Below are 26,952 nucleotides of genomic sequence, written 5' to 3'. Positions count from 1 at the left end.
GCACTTTTGACAACTTTTTCACTTTTTCACATTTTAGCCCCAGGGTCCGAATTTGGGCATTTTAAGTGATTTTCGGACCTAAATCCACTTTTTGCAATATTTCACGTTTTCAACCTTTTGCCCCAGGGTCCGAATTTGGAGGTCTAAAGTGAATTTCGGACCTCTAGGGTCTTTTGCAACATTTCGCTCTCGCCGAAGGATCATTTTATGGAATATATCTTTCTTCTTTCTTATACTTTAAGTTATATTCCATATATACTGTCAGGATGTTTGAGAGTGGTTTCGAACCTCCAAGAGTTATATTGCAAATTCTAGTTTTTGGAGGATTCCTCAATTTTCCAGACTTAGTCAAATTTCAGGATCAGGACATTCCAGACTTAGCCAAATTTTAGGGCATTTGAAGATCAAGATGACATTCCAGACTCCATCACTCACCAACTTGACCCTTCATATCCCTTTCCTCTTCCGCAAAGACAGAAAGGCACAAACCGAGGGGTCCCTGTCCAAGACGGGGATGGGTGTGCGATTCGCACAACAAATGGTGACTCGGCTAGGAAATGTTCCTGAACATTCCAAGGATGACTATCCGGATCGAACCCGAGAATCTCTGGTATATACTCCACAAAACAACCCAAATGACAGAAGACAGATTCAAAGTAAAAATGAGGTCGCAAACTGAATCAAGTCACCAACCTTGAGAAATCGAGTGTGTGCAGTGAAGTTCATTCAAGCCTAAAGAAGGTTAAGATATCATTGTTTAGTTAATGCAAGTTACGTAGAGCGACTCTAACTCCAAAAGCAACCTGGATAGAGCCCCGCTGCCAGCAAGCGTCTATAGCCTCGACGGAGTTATCGCCTATAAGCTCACAGAGATTGCTCTGTTTCCGATAAATTTTCTTGTTGAAAATCGACAGAGGTGTCTGCATTCCCAAAGCCAAGCAACTTGATATTTCTTTGCTTTTCAATTTCTTTTCTTTTGATTTTTCTCTTTTATTTTCACTTTTTCACCTTGGCTAGTAAGCAGTGAAGCCTACGTGGGATTGAGCGTTACAGTGGTCGCTGAAGCAAAGCTTCTAAATTTTTTCACTTGCAGTGACCTCCCTTTGATAAAACGACAAACTTTAAGTGTTTTTAAGCATTTAAAAGTGCAGTGATCACAACGTTGGTGACAAGACACAGTAAGAAACTAAATTTTTAGACTAACTAAGCCTTAAACCAAAATGGACTGACTACGGGGGCAACCGTCAATTAGGCGCTCTACCAAAGTCGGCATCCAAGAAATGAGCTGGAAAAAAATTTCCAAGTTCGTACACCAGAGCTGGGAAAAGCAAACAAACCCCTTCAAAAAATGACAAGGAGACAACCCCTTCCGAAAGGACACCTACACTACGGAAAGCAAACTAAACTAAAGCAAAAAACAGGAAATCTAAGCTAAAAGAACTGAAAACAAACAAAAAACCTAAACTAACTATGTACAAGAAGAGACCAATTGTACAAAAGGCGGGTTATATATATGCGTTCCCGATCCATGATGATTTCTCAGTATATGCAGCAGTAACAGGGCAGTGGGAATAGTTCTTAGTTTGGCCTGTTTGTCTTTATATTCTGAAAAGAAAATTTTCAGTTGGCCACTCTCAGGTTTAACCAGGACGTCGGGTAGAATTATTAATTGAGGGAGTTCAATAGGTCCGTGATTAATCCATTTACAGGTCGTTTTTCCAGAATATTCAAAATTAAACGGAAAATTTTCAAAATTAACAATAGGAGGGAAAGAAACAACCTGGCAGGTTTTCGAGTCATGCAGAGTTTTGCACGGTGGGTTGTGCGGCGGGAAGGCTTTAGCAACTATATCAGGAGGTCGCCATTGGTGGTGCAGCATCTCGATAGCATCCAAAGTGTGCAAATCAGCATCAGATTTTTCATTGGGTGGCGCAAGCTGATAGTTGATCTCAAAACCGAACTCGAACTCAGGAAAGAGGGGTGCATCTTCATATTGTGTGAACAATCCAGCCTTATGTACTTCTATCAGTACGTACTTAAACAGTAGGGACTCTTTGATTGATCGGCCCTCAAAAACATCCTCGACGAACTCTTGGGCTGCATCGTCCATTGGTGAGGTTGCTGCAAACTGTTCTTCACCCTGTGGCTGATCCACAAAGCTCACTTGATTGTCCTTTTGAACACTGTCCTCATCAGTTGCAGGGATAATAAATTCATCTGCTGCCTTGGTCTGATTGACCGGTTCATCTTGCTTAGCAATTGGCAACTCCATCCTTTCATCATCGAGGAGTGCAGCGCTGCATTGATTTTGCGTTTGTCTTTACTCGTCTGTAGCAAGGTAGGCACTCCACACTTTGTTGGTGATGCTCTCCTCTGGTTCTTCCGGCAATCCAAATTGGGCTTTGACTTGACTGACTGGTTCTATGCATAGCGAGAAGGTGAACTCTAAATGTGGGGTGCGGTGAATTCTGCACCACCAAGGTGACAGCACGTTCTCCAAGCATAACTCCTCTTCGAGACCAAACTGATTCTCAATCAAATTCTTGAATCTTGTAAATTCTTCGATGCTGGACGGAGGACTAGGGATATCCGACTGTAAAGTTGCCTCTGGTTTGGGGACATCCCAAAAGAATATCTGCCCCTATAATGCGAGCTCGACCCTTGACAAAAATGTCAAGCAATTCAGTTCATCGTGCATTGTGGTGTCATGAATTCTGAAGCGAGCTGAAGATGCAAATTCGGACAGCCGCCTTGGATAGAACTGCAAACTCAACCTCTGATGGATCTGAAAAATTTCAAACTACCAACAACCTTCGTGAAGCGACTGACTCAAAAATATTTTTGGTATTTTCAAGTTTTCTGATTTTTTTTGGCTTTTCTGTTTTAACAGGAATCTTGCATATCCCGAATATAGCATTTAAAAGGTCAATTAGACTCAACTTGCTGCAAGGAACTGTTAAGGTGCCCTCCTTCTAGCACCAATTCTGTTGACGTGTCTGAAATCGCATTGCTGCAAACTCCATACGGCCAACGCCAAATAGAATAACCAGCTGAGTATCCTATCCTCTCTTGAGATAAGGAAGTCCCTAATGCTATTTTTTATATTTGATCAAAGGGGACAACCTCAAGGTTTCTTTTGTCAGATCTTGACTGCGGGATTACTCAGTGGTTTGATGTGCTTTTGCTGGAAACATAAGGGGACTTACGATTTGCAACAAACTGGTCTGCTGTGATTCTCGAATTACGCAATAAAGAGCAAAAGGAAAGGGTTCAGGAAGCCTAAGGACAAGGACAGCTGATGCAGTGGGTAGACAGATTTTGATAAACCAGTTCTTGTTTCGCCAGAGATACCCTCACAGCTAGACAAAAACGGTGCAAGCTCCAAGGGATGAAGGATTTTCAGACCGAAGACACCCGTTTTAGGCACCCAATTCTGGTGCAGCCTAAGACGAACACCAGTAGTTGAACTAAGCACAGTTTGGGTTCAGACTAACCATGCACAGTGACCTACAATCAGCAGACCACCAAAGGTATGAACCAGAAATGCATCATATACCCCAAATGCATCATAACAATCTCCAATTATCTAACACTTTACAAAAGAAAGGCCTCTGCCTTTTATAGATATTAGAATTTTGAATCAAAGGCTAGGATGGACTGCATCCAAGGGCTGCAACTTGTCATCCAAAAGCTAGCAGCTTTATCCTATGCCCAATTAATTCTTATTTATCCAACCAACAAATATCTCAACTACCTGCCACTTTGGCTTTAATTCAAGTTTATCCGGTTTTCTTGATGGTTGGGAATAGTTATCCACAAAAATATCTTTGCACGGGACCCATAGGCAGTTTACAATAAAGTCGTTTCAGTTTTAAAACTGAATTTCTGGACTTAAATCCAGTTGTGTGCTTTCTTGAGAATGCATATTTTGAGTGTTCTTTTGCTTTTTGTCTTTAATCTTGCTGGTGGACTTCAATTATGTGGTCCAAGTTGTGGCATGCTTCCCAATGCTTCGTCGCTTTGATCCTACATTGCATCTTTCTCCTCCAGCTTCCAACGCTTGGCCTTGGATTGCGATCCTTCCTTGATTTCAATTTGAGGCCTTCTCCTGGTTCTTCGATGACGTCCTGCGATCAATCAACCAATTTCACTTCATTAAATTAATTTAACAAATATTAAATTTAATTACGACGTCTGGCTTGAGAAGCTCTTTGTGAGATGTATCTTGAAAATGCTTCTCCTTTCTCTTCGAATGTGAAATCTGATCCTTGGTCTTGATAGTGTTTGGGGGATTTACTTCTGCATGATTTTACCTTCGGAGTCTTGGGCGTTTGAAAACTTCTTATAGCGCAACTCTGGAGGTTTGAAGAGCTCCTGCAGATTTTAAAATCCTAACACTCATGCCTTTTCTGGCGAATTTCAGAGAATAGGAGGGGGGGGGGAGTTGCAGACTTTAAACTTCACATCTCCATTTTCTAAATTATGAACTTTGCGTTTTCGCGTTTTGTCTAATAAACTTTATGTGCTGCGTTCTTCGGATTAATGGGGATCTATCAATTTCGCATTCCTTATATTTGGGCCTATGCGTCGGGATTCTGGGCACTATGGCAAATTTCGGACCTTGGAGGGGTTTATTCCAGCTAAAGGGTAATTTTCGGACCATTAAACACTTCTGCAAATTCGGAGTTTCAAGGCGTTTTGGTGCCCAAAGGCATTTTCGGATCATTTGGACGTTTTTGCAACTCTTCCAAATATTAAATTTCGGCCCTATGGTCCGAAATTGATGTTTTGGGCAAAATTTGGAGCTCTTGGGGTTTCTTACAAACCTGTTAAGCATTTTTTGGCAAACTGGGAGTATTTTCGGAGCTAAACGCGTTTTGGCAAATTTGATATATATTTGAGATTTCGGAGCTATTTCACCCTTTGCAAATTGCGGAGTGTTTGAATGAATTTAAACCCTTTTTCGCGATTGGGGATATTTCGGATGCTTTAGACGTTTTGCAAAAAACTTCAGAGTTTTTGGATGCTTTGCAACTTAGAAAGTTTTCGGACCCTATCGCCATTTGTAAAAAAAACTTCGGACTAAAACGCATTTTGGCAAATTCGGAGCATTTGAACCCTTTTTGCGAACTCTATCATTTTCGGACCTAAAGCACCTTTTTGCAAATTTAAAAAAAAACTTCGAATTTCGGCCCTAGGGTCCGAAATTGGTGTTTTTAAGTGAAATTCGGACCTGAAGGCACTTTTGGCAACTTTTTCACTTTTTCACATTTTAGCCCCAGGGTCCGAATTTGGGCATTTTAAGTGATTTTCGGACCTAAATCCACTTTTTGCAATATTTCGCGTTTTCAACCTTTTGCCCCAGGGTCCGAATTTGGAGGTCTAAAGTGAATTTCGGACCTCTAGGGTCTTTTGCAACATTTCGCTCTCGTCGAAGGATCATTTTATGGAATATATCTTTCTTCTTTCTTATACTTTAAGTTATATTCCATATATACTCTCAGGATGTTTGAGAGTGGTTTCGGACCTCCAGGAGTTATATTGCAAATTCTAGTTTTTGGAGGATTCCTCAGTTTTCCAGACTTAGTCAAATTTCAGGATCAGGACATTCCAGACTTAGCCAAATTTCAGGGCATTTGAAGATCAAGATGACATTCCAGACTTAGCCAAATTTCAGGGCATTTGAAGATCAAGATGACATTCCAGACTCCATCACTCACCAACTTGACCCTTCATATCCCTTTCCTCTTCCGCAAAGACAAAAAGGCACAAACCGAGGGGTCCCTGTCCAAGACGGGGATGGATGTGCAATTCGCACAACACCTACCTCGCTGAACAACTATCTGGTATCCCCATGTGATGGTTGTTCCTCAGTTCTGTCAAGTTCGTGGGTCTCATCTGCCCTTCGTTCTCCTTCAATGGTGGTGTCATCTTTGTCAGTACTATGCAGATGCAACTTGTGTCGACTCCCTTTGGTGAGTTCATGAATATCAGCCCCTTGATTGGACAGAATTTCTTCTTCCTCAACTTGATTTTCAGGTTCGCTAGAGTCAATGATCCCCACCTCTGTATTTAGCTTGTCTTGTACCGGAGGATTATCAGCTTTGAATGCATCAACATCGCTCTGGGAAGGCAAAGCATGTATATAATCAAGTTCAACTACATCATCATCGGAACTGGGGTCCTTTGATGATGAAGTGACCTATGGTCTTCTAATAGGGAACTTCTCCCTTCTAGTCCTTTTAAACATCTGAGTCCCTCTGCTAGCTTTGGCTTTCTTCCTTTTTTCGGGTCTCTCAACCTCTTCCTTAGGTGCGCTTGAGGTTCCCTCATCTTCAAAGGACTGAGAATCAAGACTACCCATCATATGGTAGGTGAACTGGACTCCTTCATGAGTTAGCCGCTCAATCTGCTGGTGTAGCCAATGATCGATGTACCTTCCTGGGGCTGCCATAACTGCCTCAAAATCAGTGATTGGATCTTGTGACCAATCGATGCCCGACAAGAGATGTCTTACTACCTCAAACTCCCGAACTTGTAAGCAATTTCCAAAATCTATTACCTGATCCGGGACCCGACGGTATTCATAAAGTCGCATTTGCTGCACACTTAACCTAGAATATTCATGTCGTCAGACCTCATAGTCATCAGAACAATTCTTCCAATAGTCTTCAATTGATTCCTTTGCTCTGTAGAGCTTGTCGTAGGCTCTCTTTGCCAAATTGTCATGATCAAAACATTTCCTTGGGAAATGTTTCGTAGGCCATAAGAGGCTAACTCAGCAAGTGATTCATCGGCATGAGTTGCATTCTTTAAATGTACATCAAGGTTACCCACCACCATAGGGAAGGTGAATCCGGACTGCTTCTTGTCTCTGAGTAAACTGCTCACTGGACGAGCTTGCCTTGCAACTTCCAGAAGAATTATTTTGTCGGTTGGATATCGTGGAAGTCAGAAAGGAGCCCCTTCAAAGCTGGCTATCCGGATATAGGAGAACCTAGGGAGCTGAATAATCCAGGCGCCGCACCTTTGTACCAAAATGGTAGCCTGCTCTGAGAGGCTTATGTGTAATCCTCCTTGCATTAGCCTGACTAGGCGCATTGTGAAGGCGTCATTGACACACTCATATTGACCAATAGTATAAGCAGGGTTTTTCTTTTCCCTCTGAGCTATGTCATGATAATGCAGTTGAGGATAGCAATCGTACACCTTTACTTGATTGGGCTCGTTCCCGATTTCCCCTTTCTTGATCAATCCTGGCAGTGGCTGGTGTCGAGTGAACATATAGACTAGATAAGAGGTCATGGTGAAGTGCTTTTTCCCTTCAAGTTCGACCAACTGGGTATGGATATTGTTGCTGATGATCTGGGCCCAATCGAACTTGGATTTCCCAGTGAAGACCTGCTCTGTAAAATAGAACATCCACTCCTCAAAAACGTTAGACTGAGGGAGTCCCATAACCCGGCTTAGCAAGGTGACCATATCTCCATGCTCATTGTGAAAGTCACTTCTAGGGGTCTTTTTCCCAATTCTAATACTTGAAGGCCTTCTCTCCTTATACCATTCCTCATTTATCAATGTCCTACATTTAGCAGGGTTCATATCATATGCAACTTGTGCTTCATCTATGGTTGTCGCAATGGGGTTATCCAAGAAGGGGATGTCGAATGCGTCGCCAATGGCCTCAGGAGTGAAGTCAACTAGGACCATATTCTCAAGAACCACTAACCTAGTATTTGGCTGATAATGTCGGGCAGCCTCAACTACCAGCTCATAATTTTGCACAGATGGAGGAAATCCTGCTACCTAGGCGATACCACTTTCCATCATCCGCCTAGGCCTGCCATAGGCGTTAAGGGAGAATACCCTGTCTCTAAAGTCCTGAATGTCAATGGGGCCCAGGTCAGTATCACATACATTTTCCCATATGCTTTGGACCTTTGACTCCCTTGGTCCTCCTCTCTGATACTGGTATTTCATCTTCTCGCCTTTGCGAGGGATGTCTGATTTAGAAGCTCGGGACGTTTCGGCTGCACCAGGTGTCTTTGAGGACTCTACCACAGATTTAGGCATCTATCCTGCACAACCGAACGCGGATTATGAGACTAGATGAAGGAAATAAAATAGGTTAGATAAAAGGGATACGTTAGCACATAAGGATTAACAGAAAACTAAAATTTGAAGAAAGCATGATACTTCAGCAAAAGAGCTTGATTAATTTGGACATGAAATATTACTAAGCTCTTTGATTAAAAAATTTACTATTCGGCTGCGGTTCAAGGACATAGGCGATTTTGATTGCTAAATTTGCACTTAGTCTTTTAAGTTCAGTTTTTCAAAAATGAATGAGGTTTAAGATTCCTAAAGTCTGAAATTTGCATTCCTGATTAACTTTGGACAGACTCTGATTTTAACTGCTTTGTCTGATGCCTTTCAAACGAGAAAAGATGCGGTCTACGGGATTTAATCATTTAATCAATTTTGCATAAACACATCTAACCAATTTTGCATAAACCAAATTTGAAAATGCCCCTTCCTATGCCTTGCGTTTTTTGAAAAAATACACAACTCGCGATTCCTAAGAAGAATGACGCTTTCCCTCAGTTTGAAATTTACCTCGCGGTTGGTAGGGTCTCCGCGATTTTGAAATTCTAATGGTTGGACACTTTCTTGTTCTACGCTTGAGGTTTGCGGAAAAATATACCCTCTTTTGCAGACTTTAGCGATATATGACCCTGGTTGTCGAAGTTGGGCGATTTAGCTTGGTGCCTAACTTCGGCGTTTTTTGACCTCTTTCAAACTTTTACACTTCGCGGTTTTAGTCTTGGATGCGAAGATGGGGTGTTTGGCCTCTTTGCAAGGTTTTATACTTGGAAGTTTTGCGCTTTACCTTACGCTAGCAAAAATCGGCACTATGGCCTCTCGCAAACCCTTCATAAATTCTGTGTTTTACCTTGGTGCCGAACTTCGGCGATTGAGATCTATTTGCAAGGTTTGGACATTTCGCGATTTTCTTCTTTATGCTGCCGAAGTTCGGCGATATCGCTATCTTTGCAAAGTTTTAACTTCAACATTTTCGACCTCCTTCATGGGCGAACTTCGGCGATTTTTTACACTTTTGCAAACTTTTAACCTTTTCGTGATTTTCCTCTTTTTAGCGAAAATCGGGGTTTTTGCCTATTTCACAAACTTTTGAAACTCCGCGATTTTACACCTTAGCTCGGGAAAATATGGGACTTTGCAAGCTTTTATCTCTCACTTAACTCACCCTGCAGATTCCCAGGCTTACGCTCATGACAACATCATCCTCTAGACTGATTACGGGCACTCAAAAAAGACGCAACACGCCTTGCGCAGAACTCAATAGGGCGAAGGCTAAAAAAAAACAAAAAGAGGTGGACCCTGTCGACGACAGGGAGCATGTGCAATGCACAACACTGCTCAAAAGGCTCCTGCTCTACTCCGAGGTCCCCCAGGTGGTCATCCAGTCAAGTGCCAATTCTCCCTAAAATATAGGAGGCTTCCCTAAAAAGTAGGAACTATCGTGTAAACACTCAAAATGGATCACAGAGCCCTTGCAAAGCTATATGTCCCTTAGAATGAGTCCCCTAACCATCTGTTTGACCTACGGGAAATCGAATGATAGGTCAACCCTCTGCTCATCTCCTGTCACCTAGAAAGGGGACATTGCATCCATGGTCATGCATAAGTGAAATGCTAATATTTTTTAGAGTTAAATGCTAGTTAGACTATCTGTAGTCTATGTTTATAAAGGATTGATCCCAAATGATATGAAAATAAGAGGCTTATTTTCTTAAGGGAGCCTGCTAGCAATTTTGTTTGAAATATAAGTATATGCAGAAATGAAATTGGCAGAGGTGAAACCATGGCCTTACCTAATGCAACTAGCTATCTTCTTTCAATTCTTGTTCTTTTATTTTGTAAAATAACGAGAGTATTAGAAAGTGCATCACTTAAACACCCAAATCCCAAATGGCTACACTGCTTTGATGCATGTTAAGAAATACCTAAATGCAAACTAAATGCAACACACTCAATGCTCAAAAGCCAGTCCACTCCATAATGTTGCAATTAAAACAGTAGCATTGTGCATGCAAAGGATACCTCCCTCCCACTGCGACCTGCCAAAATTAACCATTAGAGGTCCTAAGAGGTATTAGAAAACTACCTAAGTCCTAGAGTCAAAAAGCTAAAGTAGGATTAAGGAGAAGCATTGTTGATACTAGACTGATGTCTACCAACTCCTTAATAACTCCTAACCTATGGAGCCATGTGGATAATTTTGGAGCAGCAAAGATGAAACTACAAAAGTCCCAAAAGCTTATAAATCAAACAAAGAAAAAAAAAAATGTCAAAAATGGGGAGAGGCTTTGCTCTTAAGAAGGCAACCATAAGAATTTAGAAAGCTGAGGAAAAGCTATCAAGACCAAACATTGTCATTATGTTGGAAACGGTCAACTACACATTTGGAGACTGTCTCCTTGAGAAAGGTTCTATTTAGAAGATCCTATCAAAAAGATCTAGTATGGAAGAATACAAAAGTAAACATCTCATCAAGAAGATCAATCATACAAAAGAGTCTAGTATACACAATTCCTTGACTTCATTAGAAGCTCTTAAGTACCAGATGGTGATAAATCAAGGGACGGAAGCTTGTACACTTCGGTGGGACACATCAAGTTGCAATTAACTAAATAGTTAAAGGAATATGGCATGCATGGTAAGATTCTGAGGATAGCACAATAGTCTGATATCTAGTTAGAGGTCGGTAACAATTATTGGTCAGAGATGCTCGGACAAACCTAAAGATTTAGATCTTAAGGATTACATCTTAGTAAGTTGTGATGCTCGGACAAACCTAAATCGTTAGTATAGTCTCCTATAATAAAAGTCCTATGTTCTTAGTCATGATTCTTATCTGTGTAATGTCACCATTCTGAAATGGGATTTAATAATAAATAATAAGAGACATAAATAGGAAAAATATAATATAATATAATCAAAATGTAATTAAATTAATGAATGGTCAAAAGGCATGGAATGAAGAGTTGTGACTCTCAAACATGAGATATAAGAGAGAGAAGATCATTTCAAAAGGGATAAGGAGAAGGGAAGAAATGAATGAAGCATGGGAATCAAGGAAGGATTAATGGAGGACGAAAGGAATGGGAAGTAGATAAGGTTGTGTATCTTTCAAAGGGCATAAATTATGAAAGGTTGTACTATTCCAAAGGGTGCGAATTGTGAAAAGTTGTGTCTCTTGCCAAGGGGCAGGCATGATGAAGAGATGTGACCTCTCCCTCACTTGGGAAGATATAAAGGTAAGAAGATTCATTTGAGAACGAGATGCGAGGGAGATCAATTTAAAGAATGATATATTATTCTCAAAAGAAGAAATGAAAAGTGGTGGCTCAATTGTTATGAAAGGTGATGCCTCAATTCCTATGAAAGGTGGTGACTCTTCCACCAATAAAGTATAAAGGAGAGATTATTCCAAGCATTTAAGGATCATGGAATGAAATCAGATTGAATATTGATAATTAAACATACAACAGTTCTAATGTACTTTTGGGTTTGGGTATGAATTCTTTATGCATAGCATGATGACTATTATCTGCTCATTGAATATTATATGCTGTTGTTTATAACTGTTTGTAATATATATGACTGTTTATAATATATATCTGACTGTTTATGACTGTTTATAATATGCTGTATGTTTATGACTGCCTAGGATTCATTATATATCTTGCTTAATTATTATATTCAGGCATGATAGGGGCAATGAGGGATTACAAGGAGGGGAATAGTGATGGGGTACTCTTCTATGTACGTCACCTCATGGTGGTGACCAAATAATCCCATGAGGCCAAGGGGGTACAAGGGGTACCGCCTTTGGGCTTTTAGAAGGGATGGACTTCCGGGGCACCCTATTGTAAATACACCTCATCCCTCTATCATGGTGGATCAACATACTAAGGAGTCCAATCATAGGAAGTGGAACTGGATGACATGATGAAGGGGAACAGTTATAGGACACCTCACTAAGTACACCACCTCATATGGATGGCACGAGCCACATGAGCCCAAGAGGGATGTTATATCCACTTTTGGGCCTAGGGTAGAGGATCTCTAGGGCACCTATTGTGACGTTTTCACACATCGCCCCATTCAAAATGGGGACCCCCTACTTTTTAGGCCCTCTTGATCCTTTGGTTTTGGTTTTTGTAGTCTTTTTGTGGCGGTCTCGACAGTCTCTCTGAGTTTGTAAGTGAGTGGGGTTGATTTGATCAAATCTGCTTTTCATTTGAGCAAATTTGGCTAAGTCTAGGGCTCATTTTTTTCAGCTTTAGGGTTTTTGTCTTCGGTCCTAGATTTTAGGGGTTTCCTTTTAGGGTTTCGAAAACTGAACGTAGAATTGGCATCAAGGCCCTCTAAGGAACCAGCACGTGAAATTCGAGCAAATTCTGAGCAACTTTCTATTTTTAGAAAGTTCCTATTTTTTAGGGATTTCACTACCTCCCAGAATGTCTTCGTTTCACCAAAAATCGAACTTACTATTTTTAGTAATTTCTATTTTTAGTAAGTTTCTATTTTTAGAAAGTGTCTCTACATCCTGTTTTGGGCTCTAACTCTGACATTTGAAGCACTTTTTATTTTTGGAAAGTCTATTTGTGGCAAGTTCCTCGCAGGCAGACACTTAAGACTGAGCTTTCACGATCATTTCTAAAAGTGGCAAGCTGAAAATCTCCAAGGCATGGAAAAGCTCTTCGAATTCCCCAAAATGGAATCCTAAAAAATGGAAATCTCCCAAATTGGCTAAAAGTCTGGAGAAATAAACAAAAGTCATGAAATTCCTTCATCTAATAAAATCCACGCCCAACTGCCAGGTAGGGCACTAAATCAGAGGTATCATGGAAAATCCAAGATAAGCAAAATTCCTCCATCAATTGAAAATAGCGCCCAGGTAGGTGAGAAGGGCACCAAACATGAGGAGGCATGTAAAAAGGGAAAACGATGAAATTCCTTGCCCAGTGAAAAATTCCGCCCAAGGATGATCTAGGGAGCCAAAATGCCCATGTCATGGAAAATCCAAAATAAGCCAAATTCCATGACCAGTAGAAAATCCCGCCCAAGTTAGCTCAAGGGCACCAAATGCAAGGGTCAAGGAAAATTCAAAAATTTCCAAATTCCATGACCCAGTGAAAATTTCGCCCAAGGAAGAATTAAGGCGCCAAAATGCAATGAGCATGGAAAATGGATGAAATGAAGAATTCCATCACAAAGTGGAATTAGAGCCTAAATCAAGGAATTCAAAATTTTCCAAGGCAAAGGGGAAATTGAGGGTCAGAAATAGAATGAAAAAGCAGAATTCCCACTATGACGAAGTGCATCAACACTTAGACTATTCCCATTTGCGAATTCTATGAACTCATTTGTAACAACATCTCGCAAATCATCATCGGGATATAGTCTAAGAAATGCTGCCTTATACCCATCAGATACTTCTAGATCTCTCCATGGTGGAATCCTTCCTGGTTTATCAAGAAACTGATTGCTATAGTACTTAGGTGTCAAGGCATAGGCAAGAAGGTGCAAAGGAGTGGTCATCTTATTCCACCTTTCTACAATAATTAATTCCAGTTTTTTGAAGAATTTCTCCTGAGGATCATTCTCTTTTTCATTTATAGTGACCTTTATTTTTTCAAGCATTGAGTCAATGCCATCATAAATCTCACCTATGCAAGGCCTATCCATGTCTGTATAGCGAATCATGCTCATGATGGGCTCAGTGATACATAGGAGATATGTAACAAGATCCCACCATTTCTCATTCAATATTCTATCCCTAATTTTTTCTGCCCTCTCAATGCTACTTTGCTTCCATACAGTTCAATTGGTGTTGATCACCATATTGCATAGTGCCACTCTAACTTTCACAAGTCATCTTAAGACGATTGTGTTTGATGCAAAAGGGGTTTCAGCAACCCATAACACAAATTAATGCCAAATGATTAAAAAATAAAGCCAAACTTTAAAGAAGAATACACAATATAGCTTACACAATGATATTATGAACATTGAAAATTAAAAAAAAATCAGAAAATGTAAAATTAAATTACTATTTCACTTACCTTTAATAGCTCCAAATTCGAATAGGTTCTAAAAATCCCTTGAGACATGTGGTGGTTTGTGATGAACATCTGGATGTCCTCAGCCTCTGCATACACATCTCTGATCCATTTTATTTTTTGCCCAATCCTTTGTAGCATAAGATTGAGTGAATGTACAGCACAAGGTGTCCAAAAGATGTGATCATAGCGTTGCTCAACCAACAAACCAGCAGCTCTTCAATTTTTTGCATTGTCTCTTATGACTTGGACAACATTGCGGGGTCCCACAGACTCAATGGCAGAGATGAGAATTTCTGCAATAAATTGGCCATCTTTTATTTGGCCCTCACAATCCACAGCTCTCAAAAACATTGCCCCTTTAGGGGACACTGCTATGACATTGATCAAGGGACGGTTTTTAGCATCTTTCCACCCATCTGAAACAATTGTTACACCTGTCTCAACCCATGAATCCCTTATGGGTTTCAATGCAACTTCAACCCTCTTCACCTCTTTCTCCAATAATGTTCCACGTACCTTCTCATAACCGGGGGCCCTTATACCCTCTTGGAGCCTCATTAACACTTTTTATCATTTGCTTCCAATATGGGGAGCGAACAACATTGAATGACAATCCATTTGCATAAATGCACCTTACTATATCTTCGTCAGCATTGTCTCTACTCTCATTTTGGAATGCGGTTTCTAAAGGCCCCTTTGTTCTTTTACGTGTCAAGGGTGGTTCACTTTGAGGTTCATTTGTGGCAAAGAAGGGGTGGTCTTCTACTACAATAGTGGGATTAGAAGGGCCTTGCATTCCCTTTGTTTTCTTTGATGTGGTTTGGTTCAATCTACGGGCTTCCCTCTCTTCTGCCGCCTCATGCTCCCTAATATATTTCATCACTGTCTCATCTGGTATAGGTTTACCATTTTTTCCAGAGCATTTTTTGATGCCTCTTCCTTTTATTCCACACAAATGGCCTACCACCCGATAATATGAACTATTACGTTCAATATCACATCCATGGCATTTCCAACGGAGTCCCCCACCTCCCGGAAGTTGTTTTATAGTGTCCACATATTTCCATAAGGGAGAATTTGGATCATTTCTTTGTTTTGCAATTATTTGTTCATTGCCAATGGAGGAAGATGTAGATGCCATTCTAGTTCCTATGGCAAGAAATAATATAAACATATTCAAAAACAAAAACTAAATGAAAAAAAATTCAAGTTTCATGTTTGACAATATGTGAAACAAAAATAGTTGGAAAAAAATGTTTAAAAACCTACCTCTTGCAGCCAATGGAAGCTTGAAAATGTATGGAAATGATGCTACAACACTTGTTGAAGCTTCAAAAATCAGTCTTCAACTCCTCCTCTTTGATCTTGGAAGCCAAATTTTGTTCACCCTTTCTTCAACCTGCTCTCATAAAACTTTTGTTTGCAACACAAATGAGGTGAAATGAGTCAATAAAATGTTTTAGAAGTCAATTTTAGGTTATAACTTTCACTTTTTACAAGGCGGAATTGAAAAAAAAACATTGCATTGTTTTTTGACTTTACGGGCCGCCCAGGTTCGACTGGGTCCACCCGGGTTTGACTGGGTTCGACCAGGGTCGAACCCACTCTAGGTTTTTCGAACCCTGTTCAAACCGGACCCGTACCACAGACTCGGTTGAACCAGGACTCGTACCAGGGGTGCCCAGAGGCGAACCCAGTAACCTAGAAGAAAATTATAAAATTTCCTTCATCACATGAACTCTACGCCCTGGATGAATTGAAGATAAAATAATAAAATTCCAAAGCAAGGAATCAAAGATGAACAGAAAGAGACAATTCCCCTCAAGAAAATTTTTGAAAAGCCTCATTTCAGGGATCCAAAATCATCCAAATTTCAAAATGATGATAGATTTGGAATCGTGAGAGGATTTTCTCTCTCGTGGACCCCGGAATTCAAATTCCTAAAAAATAGGAGTTGTGAAAAAACAATGAAAAAGCTTCCCTAGATCAAGGAAAAGTCAAAGTTTCAAGAAAATTCTTCATGAATCAAAAGTTTCTCTCTCCTGAAGTTTTCTCTCTCCAACGATTTCTCACCAAGAGGCAACCAGGCCGTCGCATTTATAGCATTGTGGCAAATTCCTTTTGCATGCAATCGTCACATTTAAGGCATTATAGCAAATTCCTTTTGCATGCAGTCGTCGCATGCGAGAAAGGTGGACACTTATGACAACATGGCAATTTTGCATGTAAAATAAATATTCAATGCATGTGGGCGAATTTGGTAAAGATGGTGCATTTAATGCACAAATGGATGCTATTTTGGGTACTTTTGAATTAATTGTACAAGGGCATGATGGGTTATTAATTGTTGATTCCCACCTTGTTGCATCATGTGTGGGGAATCTTTTAGGGAAAACCCTAATTAGGGTTTTGCATGTGATCATGGCCTAAGGCCTATATAAAGGGGTGACCCCCCTCATTTGTAAAGGAGGGAGACTTGTATGAAATTGTTGCGATAAGTTTTTGAGATAATAATAGTGATGCATTGTTCTTTGATGTTCACTTATGTTATTTTTCAAAACTTGCATGGTTTCACCTTCCTCACTTAGAGTAGAATTTTATTTTCTTAGTTGTTAAATAAAGTGCTTTGATTTCAATGGAGAATGTAATGGTGTCTGATGAATTCCCATCGTTCATACTTTTTGCATCTTGTCAATTGTAAGTTGCAGTGTAAAGTTAGCCTAAACCCCCAAATTTATGCTAAGCTCGATTGTGAATAGTCATTTGGATTGCGTCGTGTTGGGTATTCAAATGCACTTTCTCAATGTGAAAATCCTTCAACATCCTCAGAAGATTGCACCGGTTCTTGCAGAGTTGTAGTTAAACTTGGCGAAGCAGAGCTTGGTTTATTTGAAGTTTGTCCACTAGAGCACTATCTATTGATCTCACTGCCCTTAGGAGTAGATTTAGATCCTCTACCCCTTTCCCCTTTATTTTCAATTCATTTTAGTTCGTTCAAAGTAGAAGCATCGCAAAATTGCCATATCTGATGATGGAGTTTCAGCCACAGCAAAGAAGTGAAAGAATGATCCAAATGTAAGGCCCCTTGGATTACCAGCAATCACATCAGCCAACTAAGTCGCGTCCATAGCATAAAGGAACCTTGGAGTTGATTGTTTGAACTTCCTACAATCTTAGCATGCAATCGCACTTTGATCAAGAGAGAGTAAGGTGACTGTTGGTTACTTTATTTTGTGTTCAACGTAGTCATTAAAAACACGTCAACAACACCCTATCAAGTCACCTTATTCTAGCTTCCCTATGGTTGAATTTTTCCAATTAATTAGAGATATCTTATGATTAAGTTAATGTTCCTAACCCCAATAGGATTTTAGGGAAAAAATTAGGGCATATATAAAAGGGAACATTACAATCTGTGTATGCAATATCCCTTTCCTAGCCTGTTCAGTTATCAAGGTTAGTCTATCACCAAGTCCTCGTAGTCTAACAAGATGGATAGAGGACCCATGATAGGGTTGATTCTCTCGTGGTTCAAACAGCTTGCTAGAGTGCATTGGGAGGTATCAGTTAATTATTTATAATATCTCAAGTTGCCCAAGTCAAATCAATATTTAACCTTAAGAAACACTCCTCCAAAAGTGAACTTTATTACTTTATAAAAAAAAGGTCTATAAAGAGTGAGTGGGTGCCCCTTTAGGAGAGAGAAAGAGGATTGTTAGTGACAGATTAAAAGTGAATAAAATTAAGTGTAATCAAAAGTGGGCGCTTGGAAAGGACACCCTAATTAGGGCATAGGAATAGGAGGCCATAAAAGGCAACTTGAGGTCATTTTTTAGGTCATGCTGAATATTTCTCTCTTGCCTCCTAAGGAGTTAGCTGAACCTGAAAGTTTAAAGCAGCTTTATGAAGATGAAACCCTTCAGAAAAGTTAACATCCGCAGAAGTGGAAGATCTTCCTAGGGTGTGTGAAGAAATCATACTTCAAAGGTATCAATTGTGCAACAAGAAATCAGTTTTGGAGCAGTTCTCTGGTTATTTTCTAAGTGAGGAGCTTGCTTGCCTGGCCACACCCCTTTCTAGTCATTTTGGAGTTGGGAAAAGCCACTCAACTGCTATTTAGTATTGGGCTACATCCGTTTTTCATTCTCAGCAGGTTGGAGCAGGTTTTCAACAATTTTCAGCAGACTAAAGGGTTACTAATATCAAAAATTAAATTCAAAGCAGGCCGTACAGCTCCCTAGAAGACACGGTGATTCTAGGCCAAGTCGCATAGGTTTTGGTGACACATTTTTGCACTTCTTGAGCAGCCAAATCAGACTTCCCTATTGAGAGGTATTTTGCGTTGTAGAGGGCAGATTTGAAGGTGCGGAAAAAAAAAATTCTCAGTGACCTATGTAGCTGCTAGCCTGGTGTTTCAGACCCATAAGTTTACTGTTTAGGAGCCTTTATTCATCAAGATTCAGAGGACATTTACTAGGTATGCTTAAATCTGCTTTGTAAGACCTATTTCTGAACTAGGTCATTTTCTTTATCAACAAATTTTGCAATTCTGAGACTACAAAGAAATCTGAAATTTAAAGCTCTCAAGTTGCATAGTATTTGATGTTGTTTGAGAATTGTTTACTATTGCAAATATATATTGTTGTTCAATATTATCAACTCAAACATTGCAAAACAGAAACACAAAACCCCTTCTGCAACTTCTGTCTAATTCTGAAAGATAAAATCAACCAAACAAAAAATAATACAGGGAACAAGCAGGTTATTTTCAGTTCTACAGTTTGTTCAGTGTTCCGGAATAGGGTGGGACATTACAGTGTAAGTGTACTACTAGATTATCTTCTCTTTCCTTTTGTGTACTAGAGAATAATATCAGACTAACATGTAAAAAGAAAGAGCAGAATTGTAATTTCAACGGTCACTCATAAATCAGTTTCAATAAAAACGAATTGATCTTCTTAATATTTAATGCTCATAAACAACAATCCATTGACATGAACAGAAATCATCATAAATCTATACCTCCCAAGCAATAGATGTTCTGTTGAAACACCCTGTTTCACAAAAATTATTTTACGTACCGTGACTCCTTAGAAGTAGTGGTGGCTTTTCTCCTTCAGGAGCTTGGTAATCGTTGTTTACAGGCATATAAAGATAAGCAAATGCTGTCTGTCCAGGTACTTTCGTGGTAAATTCAATGAGTTCTGGTGAGCTAAAAAATGGATTATAATCCGTGTTGCTTAAAGAAGACGATTTCCAGATTATAGACATATCTTTCACTACAAGGCAATTTTCTTCAAAAGCAACCTGCACTCAAATATTGCTGACTTAAAAAATGCAAACAAGGTTACAAAGGGATCTGTAATAATTGCAGCTACTCATTTAAATAAATTGAGGAAGCAAACAATAATCTCTAAGTTCAAAAAACGGAATGAATAGTATGAAGTGAATTGCCTTTCTTTACTCATTGACAAACTGTGTCATAGTGACACATGCAAATTCAATAGGAAAGAAAAGGAAACCGATGGAAAACCTTTGCTATAGACGTTGGATGTTTAGGCGATGAGCCTTCAACGTACAAAATACTTCCCATAGAGATCTAACCTAGCAAAGCATTTATATTATCAGTTTCTTCAGCTCTGAAAAATCATCTACAAGAACTCCTATCTCCTTATTTTCAATTTAAGAATATGATATAGCTATGTTTGCAAGAAATCAACAGCACTTCTTTTAAGTGACAATAGCAACTGCCTGGTTAACAACTTTACAGTCGCAGCCTTGAGTAAACAAAGGAATAATTTATATTAACTCACAATATTGCTGAGATATGTCAAAGGAATATCAACTAAGGACAAGGAACAAAGAGTATGATCAAGAATTCCCAAATAGGACCTCCCCTTTTGCCTGTAAGTCAAAATAGATAAATATCACAATTACCAACAATACAAATATGATAATTATATTGAACATAGAACAGATTGGTAATTTTTATAACAATAATAAATAAATGGAAGGTACATGGGCAAAGCAATAAGGATTACTTTAGTGATAAAAAAGGGGACTTCTAGACACGTAAATATACCTGTACGTGCATGCAATGTAGTTATCCTGTCCCTTATTCTTGATGAAAGCATAAGAACTATTACCAAATACCCATGCTGGCCTTGTAAATTCCGCGTCTAAAGGATACAAGGCTTGCACTTCATTCTTTGACTCCACCTGGAAATGGAATTGTCAACAATCCCTTAATCCAATTAGAGAAATAGGTCAAAGCACATAAAAATATCTAGAATCCTACCATACTAAAAGAAATAAGCTTTAAGAGGGGTTTTCTAAAACATGATACGAATTGAGAAATAATACAAAGATCAAAAATCACATTATTTCTCAATTTTGTAGCAGACAATACTAATTTAAGTGATAAATCAAAGTAATATCCTGATGCTATCGGGGGTTCCTTGCTTTTTCTTTAGGCAATTGTTAGCTTTGTGTATTGCATGTTTCGTTGCATATTGTCCACCCATTGACCACATTAATTTGATTAAAGCTAGCAATGTTTGATTATTCCTTGTGAGGCTGCAATGTCTTTTCTGTTATTAGGCAACAATCCTAGGACTAGATCACCAATCCTAGTCACGTAATTTTCACAGCAGAGAAAGTCAAGAAAGATTTATGCTAATTATTGTTTCCCTGGAGTGTGATTTCTACAGAATCAGCTCTCACAAAAGCTGAACCTGGGGTAAACTTACACAGATACTCAAACAGGCAAAGAAGAATTAGAAAGACTCATACATGGAGAACTCCAAAGTCCAAACATTGTGAAAATCAAGGCTTTCCAACAGATAACTTAAAAAAGGGTAGCGTTACATCCTTAGAATGGTTTCCTTCTCACTACAACCATCACCAACTTCCTCGTCAATCCTTAAGAATTTATTCACTTAACTCCAACTCCAAGTTTGAAACATCATCACACTCATAATTTTCCTCTGCCTAAAGTCTTAAATGCCGGTTTGTCTTCTTGACATCAATTGCTCCAATGCCTTTCCAACCCATGCTTTTCTGAGCGGTCTTAAAGGATAACTTTTGCCCAACCCACTCCGACATGAAGACAATAAGCCTCAATTTTAGATCATTGTTACAAGTGGCTTTGTGTTCACATGGTGTATCCAAAGAGAGTTAACATGAATACTCATGGAGAATCCCTTACTCCTCTGGTGAAGAAAACTTCAAGTTTTGTTTAAATGATCCTCCAAATAAGCCACTAAACAAATGGAAAGAATCACAGATCTCAACTCTCCTGTAAGTCTTCAAAGCATGGGCCTGGAGGTGCTCCAATTCTTCCTTGCTCATTTTCAATCTGTGATCACTGATCTCCAAGAATCTGATTTCCGTATCTACCATGCAAATCTGACCCTTAGGGTATTTTTCCATCTTAAGATAATATCCATTTTCATTTTTGGCTGGAAATAATGACCTGATTATGTTTTTGTTGGCATAATTTTGAATGAAAACAAGAACCTTTCTGCTGACCTGGTTAGACCTATCTGCTGGGCGATACATGCTCTATTCAACGCTAGGACTTACCTGGCAGGTGAAACAAGGAATGTTCAGTGAGATGTTGGACTGACAACTGTTACCAATCTCCCGCTCTTAATCATTCTGGCCTGTGTGATACTAGTTTTAGGAGGAAAGAGCATCTTGGTCAAGTGGTGAGTGACTAAGGTGTCTGCAATGCTGATCTGGACAGGCGTTTTCAGAGGCAAGTGTTATAAATAAAATAATGATGAAATGATAAATGCAGGTGGTGGATCACTAAGCTTAGAAGTATGGGAAAAGCTGAAGGAACCCTGTAATCAGAAGCATTGACAAGGCTGTAACCAGTAGAAAACTGGTGAATCAGTGAGCTGGTTCTGTAATTTCTGAATTTTTCTGTTATGGTAATATTACTAGGTTCATGAATCTAGACTGTAACCAGTAGGAAACTAGTGAATCACTGAACTGTTTCAGTAATTCCTAAGTTTTTACGTTATGTTAATAGTACTGGGTTCATGAATCTAGACTGCATTCGCTTGAATTTTGATGAGAGGCTCCGGAGGAGGTCATGGCCTCCTCTCAAGAGCTATTTTGAAGCCCAATCAATCCTTGAATGATAGGGAGCTGATACCACTAGTTAATTTTATGTTTGAGATCTGGTGAGGTGAGGAGTGGGTAGCATGAATGACTTGGGGGTAGATGGGAGCTCAAAAACAGTGTATGGCCAAATAAGAATCAGTACCTTGTGTAATACATCTTGAAACATGTTCTTTCATTATGTCATGTTTTGCCACATTATGAACAAGCCTTCTTGTTCAATTGATTTGAATTGTTGGGCTCAACTCTACATTCATCGCAGTTCTCATAGTTCTTGTGCCCATTAAACTTCTTCTAATGTTTCCTTTGATGAGATAAGTTTGCTCGATTCCCATATTGAATAATATTTTTTGTTGATGAATGAGGAGACTGAGACTCATCAGAACTAAGATTGTGCTTTCCTTTCTTTACTGGAACACTTGAAGAAAGAAATATGAATGAATGTTATCATGAGAATCTTAAGTTAGACAGAATAATCTTAATCACTTGTAACCCTTGATCTTAGAATAATTCCATTGCTCCAACTGAGATCAGATTGATGTGTTCCTGGCCAAACAATCTTCTACCATATCAAAACCCAAGGATCAAGGAGAGAAAGTTCATTAGTTGATTGGACAACCCTTAATTAATTTGTTTTACTGAAAAGTTCATTCAACATGCCCCATGCTTCCTTTGGAGAATCCATCCCAAAAATGTGAGATCTTAACTCCTTGGAAATATGAGAATTAATTTCTTCAGAACCCTCATCGACATAATTGTCGCATTTGAATAACTTCTCCACATCAAGAACATTTTCAGTACACTTGGTGGTCCAACCTAAACTGCTACTCTTTAGATTTTCTATTCCATATCTTGCTCCAAAACAAATTTGTTTTGCCCATTTGGGATGGTTAAACCTGAACTGTATGCCAAACTAACTCTCAATTGGCTAACAAATTTTCAAGACCTGCAAAAACCTTCACCAAATTGTAGAGCTTTTCAATAGCTTTCTAGCACTTCAAACAAGATGGAAGACAGCAAAAAATTTAATCAATTATGTGCACAATTTTGAAAACGTAAGTGCTGACTAAGTGTATCAAGTGTCACTGCTTGATTCAACCAAATTGAGTGAATAAGAAATTGATACTTGTCTTGCTGACTGGACATGTATAAATATCAAAAAATGCTTACAACTTTTACCCAGTAACATTTAGGCATGTGTCAACCTCAAAATTTCCAACTCAATGGTCCAGAAAATTTACAGTTTGATAAACAACCAGATGCAAAATGTTTGATCCACAGCTCCTGTTAGATATCAACCACCTAGCACCGAAAAACCTACTTTAAACGATAGTAGTGTACACTCAATTCTAACGCTTCAAACAAGATGGAAGTATTGTCACAAAATTTTGCACCCTTGCCAAGCTATCAATGCAGCAACCTCGTGAAACATGGAAACAACCCTGAAGTGTGTGACCTTATGCAATGGGGTTGAATATCCGGAAAAGGCCGGCTTCCTTCTCAATCCAAGTGCAGGTGTTGAACCAACTCAACACTCCAAATTCTACTTCTAAACCTATCCTAACAGCTTGCAGAGGAAAAGGGAAGAAAGAAATACTAAAACGAAAGGAGGTGATGCACCAAGATAAGGGATGTTCCTCTCCCCACCCCGAAATGACACAAAGAATCAATTGAAATACCCTAGAAACATCATTGACTCAATGAAGCAATTGTTCTTCCTATATTAACAAGCATGTCGAAATTCTGACTAAACCTGATCAGCCCCTGAATTGCCTCATACACATACTCCTCCGTTTCAAATAGATTTCGAATTTGAGCGCTTACATGCTTTTCACAGTTGACACAGCTAATGTTCCAAAAGTGTGCCATTATCATAGCTTGTAAATACAGGCAGCATCATTTTGTGAAGCATTAATCTTTATAGATTCGGATGCCTCTGGAAGATTCCATTCCAAATTCCCAAAAAAAACAATGTTTTGATAATGTTACCAGATTGCTTAGAGATAATAATGCGATTGTGCCGCCACTACTGCGTAAAAATCATACTACTATCAGCTTTTTGGGATATGGAAGGCAATAAAATCCTGCCACTATACAATGGGACTGAGCCAGAATCTTATCCTGTAATGGACACCCTAGAATGCCCAAAAACTAAACCAACTGTTGATAGGAATTTAGTCAAACAGTTTGCATCCAACTTCTTAATTCTCCGTTTAATGTTTAACCTCTTATGGCTTCGGAAATGAAATGTTTGTTTGTTTTTAAGTCTTTGCATAGATTTGAAATCACATAACATGAACTAGAAGGAAATTACAATAATATGCAACATGAAGATTGAACTACTGCTGATATGATATTATTTCCAGAATTAATAAAATCAAATACATAGCAGATTTTTCAACTCACTAAATACTCCAGCATTTTTGACATATTGTTCCAACAATGACTTCCCATCTTGCTGCTACAGTAAAATGAATAGTGTCATGCTACAGTAACGTGAATAATGCCATGCTACAGTAGCGTGAATAGTGTCATGCTACAGTAACGTGAATAGTGTTGCACTACAGTGCTGCTACAGTATTAATTAGTCTTTAATCAATCCAATATCTTCATAAAATCATCCCTTCAGAATGGCATAAGCATTGGTCAAGAAGTGAAGAAGGTATGAGCAAAACACTAAATCTGCTTGCAGCTGGAGATGCACCCAATCTGCCTGTTAATGAAGCTGATAGCAATGGATTCCAAAGGCCAAACCTCAAGGGAATGACGTCTAGAATGTCACAAGAGAGGATAGACGTCCTCTAATGCCAAGAACGGATCTGCAACTCACACATCAATTTCTTCTCATATTCAACATGCTGAATGAAGCCATAAAAGCTTCCTTTTATTCTTTCTCCAAGGGTCGACCCAACTCACTTGAACAATGTGGGATAAAAGATGTGCAATATAAAACATATTAAAATATTCACTTATGTCTCCTTGGGTGCCCCTTTGATTTGCACACATCCCCATAAAATAAATATTAAAGTAACACTTTAATATTTTACAATTAAATTAAATGTTACTTTAATAACACTTCAGGCATTATAATATACTAGCAATCGAACTCCGAATAGCGCAAGTGATAGCTCGTCGAAAAGCTCTTGCCGAGGAGTATCAAATCCAATCACCAAAACTAGCCTCCGTTGTGTCCTGCTAACTTACTAAAAATAGTAAGTATGCCTGAAACTAAGTAAATCAACTCCGTTTTGGCCCAAACTAGAAATGACTAGACCAAAACACTCCAGGATCCCCTTAATCCCTTCATTAGCCCTCGGGACCATGTAGAGCTAGGCTAACGCACATACACTTGGTCAACTACTAAAGTGGGGACATTACAGTCCGCCCCCCTTGAAATTGTTTGTCCTTAAGCAATCTTAGTCCAGCCTGTTGTATCACCTGCTCATTCTCCCATGTAGCATCTTCCTCTGGCAGGTCTCTCCATCTGACCAAATACTCCTTCACTATCCTGTTTCTGAGTTTCCTCTCTCTGGTGTCCAGAATAGCCTCAAGTACTAACACGACCTTCCCCTCCTCATCCAAAGGGGGTAAATCTGCAAAAGGTACTACACTCTGACCAATGGCTTTCTTAAGCCTAGACACATGAAATGTAGTGTATCCAACTGCCCTCTGGAAGCTCAAGCTCATAGGCGACTTCGCCCACTCTACGAATCACCCTGTAGGGACCATAAAATCTAGGCTTCAGCTTCTATGCTCCGCTCCTCTTGAGCGATGACTGCCTATATGGTTGTAGCCTCAAATACACCATGTCCCCCACCTCGAAACTGCGCTCTACCCTATGTTGGTCAGCATACAACTTCTGCTGATTTTGAGCCTGCTGTATATTCTCCTTGAGCGCTCTCAAGATATCCTGACTATCCTGCAACAGATCCTTGGCTTTTGGCACTCTGTTGTCCCCCAAAGCCAAATCCCTGAAGCTTGGTGCTTCATACCCATACAATGCCATAAATGGAGTCATCTTATGGTCATGTGATATGTGGTATTGTAACAATACTCCCCCATGTGTAACCACCTGACCCAAGCTCTCTGCTGCACAATCACATAGTTCCGTAAATAACCTTCCACCCATTTATTTACTATCTCCGTCTGCCCATCTGTCTGAGGATGGTAGCTCGTACTAGGTGTAAGATCTGTACCATACAACCTAAACAACTCCTGCCAAAAGGCGCTCATGAACTTGCTATCCCTGTCACTAACAATAAATCTCGATAGTCCATGCAACCTAAAAATCTCTCTGAAGAACAAATCTGCCACCTGAGCTGCTATGTAAGAAGAAGGAATAACAAAGAAGTGAGCAAACTTCGTCAATCTGTCTACCACCACATAAATGCAATCTCTTCCCTGCACTCGTGGTAAACCTGTGATGAAGTCCATAGAAATGCTTTCCCATTTCCTATCCAAAATGGGCAAGGGCTGTAGTAAACCTACAAGAAACGTGTGCTCTCCCTTATTCTGCTGACAAACTGCACACTCCTTGACATACCTCTGAACATCATCCTTGAGCCCTCTCCATGAGAACCGCTCTCGGATCTGCCTATAGGTCTTGAAGACCCCCGGATGCCCAGCTGTAGGCGCATCATGAAATACCCTCAGTATCGCCTCTCTC

The 26,952-nt window shown here is 39.5% G+C and overlaps 1 protein-coding gene across 2 annotated transcripts in view; it reads right to left on the bottom strand.

Moving 5' to 3' along the window:
* The window catches only part of LOC131039098 (uncharacterized), a 208,775-nt gene that overhangs the window by 51,537 nt on the left and 130,286 nt on the right, over nucleotides 1-26,952 (bottom strand). For both annotated transcript variants that reach the window (XM_057971752.1, XM_057971751.1), the window contains exons 8-11: nucleotides 20,239-20,375; nucleotides 19,970-20,060; nucleotides 19,690-19,755; nucleotides 19,238-19,463 (exon numbers count right to left, since the gene is read on the bottom strand). In XM_057971752.1, coding sequence (XP_057827735.1) covers nucleotides 19,238-19,463; nucleotides 19,690-19,755; nucleotides 19,970-20,060; nucleotides 20,239-20,375 — 520 coding nt within the window. The remainder of the gene's footprint in view (nucleotides 1-19,237; nucleotides 19,464-19,689; nucleotides 19,756-19,969; nucleotides 20,061-20,238; nucleotides 20,376-26,952) is intronic.

This window comes from Cryptomeria japonica, chromosome 10, assembly GCF_030272615.1.
Source record: "Cryptomeria japonica chromosome 10, Sugi_1.0, whole genome shotgun sequence".
Taxonomy (NCBI): Eukaryota; Viridiplantae; Streptophyta; class Pinopsida; order Cupressales; family Cupressaceae; genus Cryptomeria; species Cryptomeria japonica.
This window is presented reverse-complemented; position numbering and strand designations above follow the sequence as displayed.